Source organism: Melospiza melodia, chromosome 21 (genome assembly GCF_035770615.1).
Source record: "Melospiza melodia melodia isolate bMelMel2 chromosome 21, bMelMel2.pri, whole genome shotgun sequence".
Taxonomy (NCBI): domain Eukaryota; kingdom Metazoa; phylum Chordata; class Aves; order Passeriformes; family Passerellidae; genus Melospiza; species Melospiza melodia.
Window position 1 is genome coordinate 8728377 of NC_086214.1, and position 13832 is coordinate 8742208.

General features: G+C 46.4%; 1 protein-coding gene across 4 annotated transcripts in view; it reads left to right on the forward strand.

Annotated features, from left to right (window-relative positions):
* Window positions 1–13733, forward strand: part of RFFL (ring finger and FYVE like domain containing E3 ubiquitin protein ligase) — a 30574-nt gene extending 16841 nt beyond the window's left edge. For all 4 annotated transcript variants that reach the window (XM_063174025.1, XM_063174024.1, XM_063174023.1 and 1 more), the window contains 6 exons: window positions 1330–1514; window positions 6581–6985; window positions 8469–8540; window positions 8849–9056; window positions 10226–10249; window positions 11309–13733. In XM_063174025.1, coding sequence (XP_063030095.1) covers window positions 1335–1514; window positions 6581–6985; window positions 8469–8540; window positions 8849–9056; window positions 10226–10249; window positions 11309–11490 — 1071 coding nt within the window. In that variant the 5' untranslated portion in view covers window positions 1330–1334 and the 3' untranslated portion in view covers window positions 11491–13733. The remainder of the gene's footprint in view (window positions 1–1329; window positions 1515–6580; window positions 6986–8468; window positions 8541–8848; window positions 9057–10225; window positions 10250–11308) is intronic.
* The last annotated feature ends 99 nt before the right edge of the window (window positions 13734–13832 follow it).

Here is a 13832-nt window from a genome sequence, read left to right on the forward strand (position 1 = left end):
AAGCATCTCTGCAGGACAGCAGGGACTCTGAGCAGCCAAATTCAGCCAGGTTCTGAAAGGATCAAAGATGCCACTAAAGCAACACATACTGGAACAGCCCCAGAGTGCAAAAGCTTCCCCAGTTCAAGTACATCAGCCCCAAAGTTTCAGCACAGCTTAAAAAAAGAATTATTACACCCAATAACCTTTAGGATTCCCTTTCCAGCCCCATTCCCCTGGGAATCTGGAGTTTCACAGTGACAATACTTACTGAGTAACAAGCAATGAATTTGCTGTGCAGCTGAGAGATGTTTTATTTCCAGAAGTTTATAAAATCAAGCAGTTGCTGAGCACTATCAGTGAGGGAGCTGATTTTTAAGACATAAAAGAAACAGTTCAGGAACTCCCATGTGAGAGCAGAAATGCAGAGGAAGCAATTTGTATTCAGTTTAGCCCTAAGTGATGACACATGGTGTGTGCTCCAGAAACTGAATGCCCAGATGAATTCAGATTTCTTTGTAAACTCCCAAAAGCAAGTTTATAGCAGTGTATTTCTGAAATATTGCAGCAGAGGTGGTCTGAGAAGACTTTGGAACTGAGCATTTTGCACGGGACTGTGTTAGGATTTTTGGTAAGTGTGTGTGTGTGTGTATGTGTGTATATTTTACATATAAAATTTGACTTGAAAAAAATAAACAAATGATTTTTTGTTTCAGCTGCAGTTGTTTTCCCAAGCAAGTTACCAAAGCCAGTATTTGATTTTCTTGCATTACTGGCATTGAGCTGCTGTGTGATGGTTCAGCCTTGTAATGCTGTAAATTCAGCCTAGAACTGCTTGTTTGTCCTTGCTTTTATTTTATCTTTTTAGACTTGTAGCTGTAAATCTGTAGAGGGTTTTAGGATAAAGCTGAGGAATGGCCATCCTGCTGCTGATTTTATTTAACTGTTCTGTGCTATATAATTTGAACTTTTGTGTTCTTTTCCTGATGCATTATTGCATCCTGGTAAGTATTGCAGCTTATGTGAAATAAAAACAGCCTGTTAGAGCAAACTCAGAATCTGATATAGCCAAGTGGAACATAAAATTTATCTTATCTTCTTTGTAGTCTCTTAACTCTATGAAGTTCCAGTAATAAAATTCTTTTGATCTTTATTTGTTCCTTTTCACCAAGGCTGCATCATGCTGGACCGAGCGTGTGGGCTTTGTGTGCGCTGGGCAGAGGAAGGATCAACACTGACAAACATGCTGTTAAAAATGAACCAGGGCTGGGCACTGACCTGCACTTGCTGCTTTGCTGTCCCCTCAGGTGCCAGGCTGTGTCCCAGCCCCTGACAGTGTTTTCCTGGCAGGTACTATGTGGGCAAGCTGCTGTAACTGGTTCTGTGTGGATGGCTCCCCCGAGGAGATGCAGCCGGCGCCGGCGGCCCGGGCCCAGGCCTACTCCAACCCTGGCTACAGCTCCTTCCCCTCTCCCACGGCCTCTGAGCACAGCTGCAAAGCCTGTGGGGTGCACTTTGACAGCTCCTCCAGCAAGGTGAGTGCTCAGCCTGCCTTCATTCACCTACACACACACATTTGGTACTCAAATCCTCTGCACATCCCATGTGGGAGGAGACAGCTCACCTTGGCTCGGGGCCTTCAGTCATGCTGTCACAATTAATGTGTTTAAGTTTTTCTAAGCCTTCTGATGATTAAATTCTTGTAATGAACTTTCTCACACACTTTATGTAAATAACTCATTGTTTTGCATTCTTTTATGTAGGAGGAGGAATTTATTGGGCTGTTGGTTTGTCCAGTGTCATTGGAGAGGTGGCACTGTCATGCTCCAATCCATTGTCACTTCTGGAAATCTATAAATGTTGGAGTCAGAATGAAACTTTCCCTCTTTTTTACCTTGGGCAGCCCAGTGTCCACGTTGTTTTATTTCGTGTCCTAGAGTGACAAGTGTGACTGGAAATCCTTCAGCAGATTTCCTCAATGAGAAAGCCAAACTGCTGATAATCACTTAAAGAAGCATTAACTTGAGCATAAGTTACTAAATTTCTTATTTAAAAGCACTAATGTCCTTTAAAAATAATTATTGGGGCAAGAAGTTTTATAATGTTTGTTCTTTCAATAAAGGAAGATCTTCCTGCCTGTTTTCTAAACAATTGTTGCTCAAACTAAAAGCCAGTGAAGTTTTTGAGGGTGTGTGTAGAACTGCTGAGCAAAACTAGCCCCAGACCAAACCCAGATCAATTTTATCTTACTTGTAAACTTGATTTGTGGGTGTATAAATGCCAAAATAATTGGTACCACAAGACTTAATTTGACAGCAGACCCTGCCTGGGGCATTATTTGGTCATGGTGGGTCCTTTAATGCTGCTTGAAAATGTTCCAGTGAGGAAAATTGTTCTGTGTCCACACTCTGTGGCTTAAGAAGTGTCTGATCTATAGTCACTGAACTTAAGGGATGTGAGAATTTAAAAATAATGGTGAATTCTGGCCACAGCCCTTTTAACCAATTATATGAGAAAGTTCATAAATTGGTTTTCCTTGCACTTTTTATTTCTGCATGAGGACACACATTGAGGAACGGTGGGGCTTGGCAGAGCTGCTGCTTTCTGCTCCCAGAGCAGCAGGGTGTTGATGCATTTTTGCACTGAGGAGTGCAGTTACTTCAGGAACCAAACTCTGGTGATAAATTGTGGGGTGTGTGAGTGAGCTGAGGCTGCTCCTGGTGCTGGGTCAGCTCCAGTGGGGCCCTCCCTGTCTGTGACTCTGTAATTTTGTCTTTGACATTGTCCTCATTCAGCCACATGTCCTTGTGGAGAGGTACCCTGGACCCAGCACTTGCTGTTGGGCATGGTTGCCAATAGTGGCTGGAGATAATTGTGAAATGAAACCACTTCAGGCAGCTGTGAGCTCAGCAGCACAAGCACAGCCCTGTTTGCCCCAGGATCTCCTAAATACCTGTTCTGTGTGAGCTGCCCTCAGAGCAGTGTCTGGTTCAGAGCCATCAGTGGCTCCAGCTGAGCTCTCTGACTCAGGAGAGGGAATGCTCTGGTGCACAAATTGTAGAGGATCTGCTAAAGCTGTTGAAAACATTCCTGCCCTCAGCAGCTTCCTCCTTTTCCTGTGGGGTCTGTACCTGTGCTCATGTCCAGCTGCTCCTGCTGCAGGCTGTCAGGGAAATCAGAGTTTATATTCTGTATTCCAAAGGGGCTCCCCAACCTCCTCCCACCTTCGTGCTGCCCAGCTCCTGAGCAGGGATCTCTGGGGCTGACTGGAGCCCTGTGCTGAGGAGGGGCTGCCAGGCTCACCCCTGAGCTCTCTGGGGCAATGAAAACATCCCTTGGAACAGCCTGGTTCACTGGCTTTTAGTTTGAGCAACAATTGTTTAGAAAACAGGCAGGAAGATCTTCCTTTATTGAAAGCACAAACATTACAAAACTTCTTGCCCCAATATTTATTTTTAAAGGACATTAGTGCTTTTAAATAAGAAATTTAGTAACTTATGCTCAAGTTAATGCTTCTTTAAGTGATTATCAGCAGTTTGGCTTTCTCATTGAGGAAATCTGCTGAAGGATTTCCAGTCACAATGGGAACTCCTCAGTGCTGTTGCTTGTAGTAGATAGGGGCAGGCGTTCAGAAAATCTCGCGATGTCACAGAAAGCAGCAAGATTCCTCTCCCCCTAACACCTCATAATAAAAAATCACCCAAAAATGCAGTCCCCCCTAACATTAGTAACTTTCAACTCCTTATTAACCAATTACAATACAGTAAAACCCCCTGATATAAAAAAAAACCTTCCCAAGTATAAAACCCAACAAAACAAAACAGTAAAAACCTTTAAACCATCCACCACGTTAGTACCTGCGTGTATTCTTAACCCAAACAACCCTAAAAAGTTTGAATTGCCATACCATTTCCTCAAAACCAAGTCACCTTGCCTTACATCAAAAAACAACAGTTGCTATGTGTGAAATCTCACTGTGCTGCAAGGACAGCATGGAAAGCTGCATTCTCTCCTGGGAGAGCAGCACCTTTGAACTGCAGTGACCAGTTCATGTTTATTCTGAAATACAGGGGATAAAAATTAATTCCTTCTGCACTGGTGGCCGTGAGGATAGCCTAGATTGCTTCAAAAAACCCCAAACCCAACAAACCAACAAAAAACCCCCAACATAAAGCATTTCAGGGCTGTCTGACCATGCTGTCAGTGAGCAGCAGGCAGATGTGGCCTGACCTTTTAGGAAAGTTTTAATGTGCAACAACATTTGAAACTAATCCTTCTGAAGAACACAGTGCCCTGAATTAATGCCCTTTCAGTGAAGTGTAAGAGCTGCTTGATGCTGAGATGTAGCCAAAATATCCATGTTTAAACACTTGCTGCTCAGATAGAGGCTGGGGAGGTTTTTTTCTTTCTCTGAAGATAAATCCTAGTGCTGAGCTGTTAAGTCAGAGACATGCCTGGGTTTATTTTCACTTCTCAAATGCCTCCTTTGATAGCTGAGGCAGGATTACTGTTAATTGCAAGAACATGTTTGATAGGAGAGCCCTTGTGCTGTGTTTGCTGTGTGGTACCTCCAGGTGGGAGTGCTCAAGGGGTTTTCTGGCTGGTGGAAAGTCCTTGGCAATCCAGGAGCTCCCTTTGGAGCCTGCAGGCCATGGGGAGGCTTCCCCTGCCACGGAAAATGGGGCTGCTTCAGAGTTTTGGGTTGTTTTGTGCAGTTTTTGTGTTGTTGGGGTTTTTAAATCTCACTTCATCTGATTGCTGCCGTGTCAGAGATGGGGGATTCACAGGGAAGTGTTACCAACAGGGTTATTTTCCACTTCTGTGCCTTTGTGGATTTGTTTTGTTCTCCTGCTCTAGGCACACACAGCCATCAGTTCCTGTCTCTGCCTTAAAAATTCCCCAAGGAACAGGATTGCTCCTGCAATCACAGGGTCACAAGAAGTCAATTACATATTAATTTTTTTATGGTGATGAAGTTAAGGAAAACTCCTCCTCCAAGCTGGATGTTCTGTGGAAATTGCACTTCCTGCCTTGCTTTGTGATTGGTGAAAGTTGCTTTTCCTTGGCAGGCCCCCAAACAGCAGTTTGGAGATAAGGTTTCAAGAGTTTCTCTCTGTAGTAGAAATGTTAAAGTCTTTAAATGCTTGAGCAGGAAATTGGGATTCTTTCCAGTTAGTGTCACTGTGAGTGTAGTGCAGCCTCTAAATGAGGGGCCTGGGAGTGTTAACTGGGGAGCAGGGAGGGTTTCAGCCTGAAAAGGGCATCAGAAAGAGCTTTTGTGAGCAAGTTGTGTATCTACACCTGTAAAACATCTGCTTTCTCTCAGCTGGGAAGTAAAAGATGTTCTTCAATCACTAGAGCAGTTCATAAACCAGTTTTTTTGTCCTTGAGTTTGTATTTATTACTTCAGCTCCACCTGTGTGTTTTCCCTTGCACAGCTCTGAAGGATCAGGATGTCAGGATTCCACAGAGGTGCCTGGCTCCTCTGACACTGTGAATTGGCATTTTTAACAGCACTGAAACCACTTCTGTCTTCCCTCAGGACTTTTTAACAGGCACATAATGTGGCTGTTCTGCTGCTATTCCTATTGGAAAATGTAGAATTTGCCTTTCCAAAGGGTTGAGCAGTCAAGTTCTGCAGAAGTCAGCATGGACTGTGAGTGCTTGGAACTTTGAAAATCAAGCCCTGAGTGACAAGATCAGAACCAGTATCAAATGTAACAACAGAATTCAGTCTGTAAAGTTTTTGACTGTCTGGGGCATAATATTTCTAAAACTTCCAACATTTTCTGTCCAGCACTAAATGGTATAAAGTGTGCATATTGTTTTCAAAATAAGCTATTTTTGTATAAACAAATGTCAGTTTTTTTGATGTCTGTGAGATTTTGCTGTTCCCTGTCCCTCTTATGGTGCAACCAAGATTAATTCAGTGATTGCAGCAAATTGGAGGGGAAAAAAAGGAGGGAGGAACATCATTTATAGCAGGTATTTATGAAAGAGAAATGTTTTTAAGTAGTTCCTTCAATGTTGGAGCTTCTTAATGCAGAGAGCAATGTGCACAACTAGGTGGAATTCACAATGTGCACGACTAGCTGGAATTCACTCACAAGTCTGCTACCTCAATCTCAATTTCCTCTGCCTTAAACTGCATGAGCAGGTGCAGAAAATTCCTGTCCTGTGACAGAATCTTTGTCAGGATATCACATTTCATTGTGGGCAAATGGAGTGGGAATGGGGCTTCTCTGAGACTCAGTGATTGCTCAGGGATCAATCTTTATTCTCCTCCAGAACATGGGTGACCACTGGGCATTTTTTCATGGATTGGAGGTTTTGATTGTGCTTTGAACATGGGTGACCACTGGGCACTTTTTCATGGATTGAGGGTTTGATTGTGCTTTGAACATGGGTGACCACTGGGCATTTTTTCATGGATTGGAGGTTTTGATTGTGCTTTGAACATGGGTGACCACTGGGCACTTTTTCATGGATTGGAGGTTTTGATTGTGCTTTAGGAGCAGCTGCTGCTTCCTTGCTGCCTGTGGCACCGTGTGCTGCTGGCACAGGGCAGGGCTGGCTCTGACTCTTCCCCTGTCTCTCCCAGCACATCTGCTTGGACTGTAAGAAGAATTTTTGCACGTCCTGCTCAAACCAGGCCGAGGGTGGGCCCCTGCTCTGCCACCTGTGCCAGCGCTTCCGAGCCACGGCTTTTCAGCGGGAGGAGCTGATCAAGATGAAGGTGAAGGATCTGAGAGATTATTTGGCCCTCCATGAGATTTCCACAGAGTTCTGTCGTGAAAAGGAGGACCTGGTATTCCTGATCCTTGGCCAGCAGCCTGCAATTACCCAGGAAGATCAGATAAGAACAAACACATTTAATACCAGTGCCCGTGAACAGCAAGACTTTGTGAGTCACCCCCCAGCCAGCCTGGCCTCTCCTACCTCACACGATGAGTCCTCAGTGTCTGCAGATCCCATCTCAAGTTCAGAAGCTCAGGAACACCAACAGGTACAATCTCTGGCCAGAACCATCTTTTGCAAACTCATTCATCTCCACTTTTGGATTAACTACTAGGATGTTGCATGTGGTTTTGCATGTGTAAAGCTGTGATTTGCTGTCACTGACTTTGATGTGCTGTTCATTATGGAATTAAATTTGGTGGGCAGTGCTGAATATCTCGAGCATTCACTCTCAGAACATCACCACTGCTCTGGGATGTGTTTTCTCTGGTGCTGTGATCCACACTTCCACAAGATGCTCCTGTGACTGCTTCCTTTGGTACTTGATGGTTTCTGGCACGTGTTTGTAGGTGTAATTAAATTGGTGATTCTGTTCTTGAATTCCTGTGCCAGATAACAAGGACAGTCTAAAGCAGGAGCTGGTCAGAGCTGATGGGGGCTGGGTGAGGATTTTGGTGTCTCCTGCACTCAGATCAATGGAAGACAAGCCCTGAGTCTGTTGCCAAGTCTTGGTTTATGATGAACCTGCAGTTCTGATGAACCTCGGCAGGGGCATTTGAGTTTAATTATTTTTTATTGACCTTGCTTTGTTTGTTTTTCTGCTCTCTGCTAAAGGAAAGTTTACTCAGTGTTTGACATCTGCTCCTTGTCCTGTTACAAAGTTAATGGGTGTATTCAGTTTCCTGTGGGCCAGAGCTGTGAAAATGTGTGTACCTTCTGCTTCCTCAGCAGATTTATCTTGTTCAAAAGAAGAGTTCCCCTGGGAGAATGTTTTTTATAAATCATTAAAAGGCATTTTCATTCCCTGTTTTTCTGGATATTGCCATTCCAGGTTTTTACCAGCTCTGCTCTCTTCCCTCACTGCCCCATGATCCATTTCAGCTGCTTGTCCTGACTTGCATGACATGGTGCTGCAGTTCAGGCTCTTTGATCCTCACTGTTATTCTTGGGCTCTGTAAATATTAACAAGTCCCCACTTGGATAAGTGGGACGGTAACATTACAGTCTCTTTGTCAGTAGGAAAGCAGAGGGAGCAGTGGCTGCTGGGGGTGAGTCAGCTGAAATTACACTGCTCATTTGATCAAGAGTTCAAAGAACTGCCCAGCTTTTCTCCTGCAGCCCTGTCACTGCTGCTCCCTCCCTGTCTCTGCCCACTCCAGACCCCAGCTGAGGAGGTGTTTGCCTGGTTCCTGTGAGATCTGAGCTGTCAGAGGAGGCTTCTGCAGAACTTTGCACTGAGAGCTCTGACATCCCACCAGAGCACAGTGTGACCCTCAGGGAAGGACTGCACATACACAATTACAAATTTGTGTATAAATTTGGTCTCCTCCTGATCCAGCCTGGAGTTCTGTACTGGGGCTTTAAAGTTCCTTAGTGTGATTGCTGCCAGGGAAAACCCTCTGTGAGTGTGCCTGGCTTGTGCCTTGTCCTGCCTGTGTCCTTCCAGAGCTCAGGGGCTGCAGGGACACTGTCCTGGAGTTGATTTCCCTCCAGAAACCCACAGCTGGTGAAAGCTTCGTTTCCTCTTGCAGGCCAATGGTCACGTGCCTCCGAGCCCAGCTGAGAATGCAGCAGAAGAAGCAGCAGCAGAGGATGAGATACAGGTTTGTGTGTCCTGGGATTGATGGCAGGGAATACCAGGTTTCCTGGGCTGGATGAACACTGAGAATGACCAACCCCTTCTGTGACATCATCTTGTCCTCCACACACACAAAGAACTGGTGTCACTTGGACACCACGGCAGGAATTATTAACTTCTATCTCAAGATTTGTGTTCCTGGTAGACGAATTCAGAGTAGCCACTTCTCTGTACACCCAAACCCGAATCCCTGTTAGCACACCTGCTGTAAGTTGATTTTAATCACAGTTCAGGGTGCTGAGGGCATGACTGATCCCCTGTGTGCTCCCCCAGTCCAGTGACTCTGAGGATAACCTGGTGCTGGGCAGGAAGGCCTCCCTGTCTGACCTGAGCAGCGTCGGGGACATCAACGCGCTCTCGGTGCGGCAGCTGAAGGAAATCCTCGCCCGCAACTTCGTCAACTACAAAGGCTGCTGTGAGAAATGGGAGCTGCTGGAGAGGGTCACTCGCCTCTACAGAGAGAAGGACCTTCAGCATCTAGGTGAGAGACAGCAAACATGGGCCTGTTGTCCAGGCTTTGCCATTTCACGGACAGCTGTGGAGGGAAATAGAGCTTAGCTGACATTCCTGGTGCAGCAGAGTGAGGAGGAAGAGGGGAGTGTTTAGTACAGAGTGAAAAGAGCTGAGCTCTGCGCACCACTCCTCTCTCTCCTTGCACAGAGCTCTGGAAGCCCTGCAGCAGCAGCTGCACAAGGGCAGTGCATCCTTCACCCTTGGTGTTGTGCATCCTTCGCCCTTGGTGTTGTGCATCCTTCGCCCTTGGTGTTGAGCATGTCCCCAGCAGATCCCACTGGGCACTGCCTCACCCTCACAACAGCTGTGTGGCTGTACATGACTGGATATGCTGAGCTCTTATCTCTTGGCTCGTGGTACCTGGCAGAGCCAGCAGGAAATGCCCTGCCCAGGCAGGAAACTGCCACCAAAGAGCAGCTGGGAGATGCAGGGCATGTGCTCAGAGCAGTGGCTCCCAGGGCAGCTGGGGTTTCACTCTCTTATCAACAGTGTTCCTGGGCCTGCACAGGTGGCTGTGAGGGGACACAGTGGTGTAGAGAATGTATCTGACTTGATTGTCCAGATGCCAGTTTGCACTTGGAGGGGATTTCTTAAAAAAGACACATATTTTTAAATTACTTAGAAGAGAAACTTCAATACTTTGTTTCTCAGTGCTGTCCAAAGTAGTGTTGTTTTCTTAAACATGTCTCTCTAGGCTTTGTCTTCTATGGATGATCCAGGATTTAAGACAGCAGTTTTGGAGTAGCATTCTTTGATTACCTTGTGCTTTTGATGCAAGGTATCCTTTTCTTTCACTCTGTATCTGTGTTCAATCCCTTGGTGATTGTGTAACAGCAGAGGAGCTGGCACAAGGGGCTGCTGCAGCACTGGAAAACCAAACTCTGCACACATTCCAAGGCTGTCTTAAAAACTGAGACATCACTTTGGATCCCTTATCTCTGGAAAGCTTTAGCAGTTGTGTAAGCTCAGTATCAGAGAAGGTTCTTGTCAGTTGTTGAACCTGTCCTGATCAGAGCCCAGCCTGAGCCTCCCATGGTGATCAGCAAAAAGCACTTTTGGTTTAGCAACTCCCTCGGGGTTTTCAGCCCCTGCCTGGTAACACTTCTCTCACCAAATCTCTCTCTTCTTCTGTTGCAGTTTTGGACACCGATGATCAACCTGGTGAGTGAGATCCTAAATCATGGAGTTGTTTATTGGGAAAAACCCTCCAAAATCCAGTCTGCCAAGGCCACCCCTAAACCATGTCCCCAAATGCCACATCTACATGGCTTTTAACTCCCCCTAGGGTTGTTTATGCCCTGAGCAGGCTGTTCCAGAGCTTGACAACCTTTTGAAAATTAGTATCAGGAGAAATTTCTATCTAAATCTCCCTGGCACAACTTGAGGTCAGTTCCTCTTGTGCTGTTACTTGGGAAGAGACACCCCTGTTGCTTCATTTGCCTCATCACTGAGAATCTCAGTGGTTTTTGGTTCTGTCTCACAGAAATTACTGTGTAAAAGCTAAAACTTCTCCTTGCCAGCTGATGGAGCAGCCACAAGGGCAATTCCTTTGCTCGCCTTGTCCCTTAGGGAATCCCTTCAGCAGAGCCAAGTGGGATTGCACAAACCCACCCCCCCTCCCTTTGTCTGATCCCTGGGTGCTCTCCTGTCCAGAACTTGTTCCAGAGCTTGACAACCTTTTTGAAAATTAGTATCAGGAGAAATTTCTATCTAAACCTCCCTGGCACAACTTGAGGTCATTTCCTCTTGTGCTGTTATTGGGAAGAGAGACCTCTGTTGCTTCATTTGCCTCATCACTGAGAATCTCACTGGTTTTTGTTTCCATCTCACAGATGGAAACAAAAATTACTGTGTAAAATATTAACAACAAACATTTTACTGTGTAAAACATTGGAAACAAACAGTACTGTGTAAAAGCTAAAACTTCTGCTCCTTGCCAGCTGATGGAGCAGCAATTCCTTTGCTCGCCTTGTCCCTTAGGGAATCCCTCCAGCAGAGCCAAGTGGGATTGCACAAACTGAAAATCTCAGTGTTTTTTGTTTCCATCTCACAGAAATTACTGTATAAACCCTAAAACTTTGCTCCTTGCCAGCTGATGGAGCAGCCACAAGGGCAATCCCTTTGTCCCTTAGGGAATCCCTCCAGCAGAGCCAAGTGGCATTGCACAAACCCACCCCCCCTCCCTTTGTCTGACCCGTGGGTGCTCTCCTGTCCCCTCAGGTGGTGCTGGGCCCCCCAGCACCGAGGACAACCTGTGCAGGATCTGCATGGACGCTGCCATCGACTGCGTGCTGCTGGAGTGCGGGCACATGGTGACGTGCACCAAGTGCGGGAAGCGCATGAGCGAGTGCCCCATCTGCCGGCAGTACGTGATCCGCGCCGTGCACGTCTTCAGGACTTAGCGCGGCTCCGGGCTCGGGGCTGCCGTGCCTTAAAGCCTCCGTGCTCTTAGGGAAAGGGCCAACATCCCTGCCAACAGCCACCCTGGAGATCAGCGCGGACCCTGCTGCCAGAGAGGGAAGGAGGAAGCCTGGGGAAAGTGCTCTGCTCAAGCCGTGCCCCGCTCTGCTCAAGCCGTGCCCCGCTCTGCTCATCCCACCATCGTGCTTTACACCGCAGTGCCTGGACTCCTCGGAGCTCATTGCCAGCAATCATTAACCACCTCCATCCTAGGATAATTTGAGGACAGATGGATGCCCAGCTTTCCACCAGGAAGATCAGCTCCAGAGGCTTTGTAGTTTCCTCTGAATAATAAAAGCGAACTGGGGTCTCAACAAGTGTCCTTTGTTTTGCTGCTCAGGCTCTGCCCAGCAACAACTTGATTTGCTAAGGTGAAAATGTCACTGTGCTTGTTAATTTTACTTTTATTTTTAATTTAATGTTAAGTTGTTATGCTTGCAGGACAGGCAGACCATCCCTGCTTTCCCTAATTCCTAGTGCAATTGTGGAAAATGTGTAATTTTTAATCAAGGTTGTCATTGTATTATTGAAAATTGTTGGGGAGGGAGGCTGGGAAGGCTCAGCCTTGCCCTGTGTGCTGGGTTTTTGTTTCTGTGCCAGAGGGAGGTTTCTGGTTTGGTTTTGTGACTTTGATTTCACAGCACGTGCCAGAGGTGGGGCTCCAAGTGAACTGTCCCCCCCTGCTGAGGGAGCTACAAACCCAAGGCTTGAGCCTTCCCCTCCCCTTTTGGTGAGGAAAGCACAGAGCTGCAGAGCAGTGAGGACTCCACTGCTACACAATCATATTTAAGTACAGGTGACTTTTTCTTTTTTTAGAAGGGAATCATGGAAGAAAGCTTTGTCTCCCTTGGCTCCATGAACAATCTCCACTGCAGATCAGCTTCCCCATCCTCCCCAGGGCTCAGTTTGACAGGTCTGTTACCTTCCACTGCTTACAAAAGCAGTTTTGTCCTTTTTGCTGGGGAGAGGCTGTGGCCTGATCCCTGACAGCTCCTGGGCTGTGTGTTCAGCTGGAAGAGGAGTCTGGCAGTTCCTCCTGGAGGTGATTTTAACTGGTGTAACTTCCCCTCAGTGGCCTGCAGGCACCCAGGGCTCCCGTGCTGCCCTCAGTGTCCCTCAGCATGGATGGCACTGTGCCCAAGCTGTCCTGGCTGCTCAGGACAGGGGCTGGCTCTGTGTGCCAGCCTGGCTGCCAGCAGAGAACAGCACAGAGCCGGGGGGTTCCTGGGGCACTGCAGGGACTCACCAGAGCTCCTGGGCAGTGATGGCAGCAGCACAGGCACCTGGACACTTCCAGCAGCAGCTCTGAGTGCAGGGTCTGCTCTGGGAGCTGCAGCCAAAGCAACAGCTGGGGTGAGACATCCATGGCTCAGGAGAGAGGCAGAGATGTCTCACTGAGGGGCTCTCAGAACTCCACAGAACTGCAGCTTGACTGCACTCAGCATTCTGAGCCCTACCTCTGTCTCAGGTCAGGCTGTTCTTTAATCTCTGACTTAAGGTGTAAAAGATCCAGCAGGAGAAAAAAGTGAACAAGTCAGTGCAGAGAAAAGGGCAGCTAAGGAGTGACTCTGTTTGCTCTGCAGAGAGCACAGGGAGCTCCAAGAGCTGCAGGAACACACAACGTGCTGAACAGCCTCGTTTGGGAAATCCACTGTGAAAATTCATGTTGTCATATTTTTCAGTAAACTCAGGGCTGGGGGAATTCAGCAGGAAGAAGATGATTCCCCTATGGATAGATGTACTTTTCCTTGTACAGGGTAGGATTATTGTCTACAGCAGTCAAATCAAGCTGCAGATCAATGCCTGAGATTTTAGGGATGAGAAGATCCACCCACCCTGTGACTCCAAAATGTGCTTTGTGAAGGGAGGACTCTTCTTGTTTCCCTTGTAAAAATGGATTCTCTACTTATGGATATGAGTGAGTTGTTTTTAAAGGAAAATCAAAACCTGGAGGAAACTGATTAATGATCCAAAGGAATATAATGTTCTGAACTAATAAAGTAAATGGAAATATTTATGTGCTTTATGTACACTGTACATTGTTTAAAGATGTTAAAACTTAATATTCTACTTGAAAGGACATGTTATTCACTATTAAATCCTCTGGTACTATGACAGTTCAACTTACTAGTTTTGGTACAGAAGTTTGGTTTATAATTTTATAATAAAGTTGAATTGTGATTTAGTTATCTTTGTTTCTGAATCTGTTACAAGCAGAGATCCAATAGCTACTGCTGGACCTCAGCCAGAAATTGGGATCCCAGGTGCTGAAATGCTGTTAGTG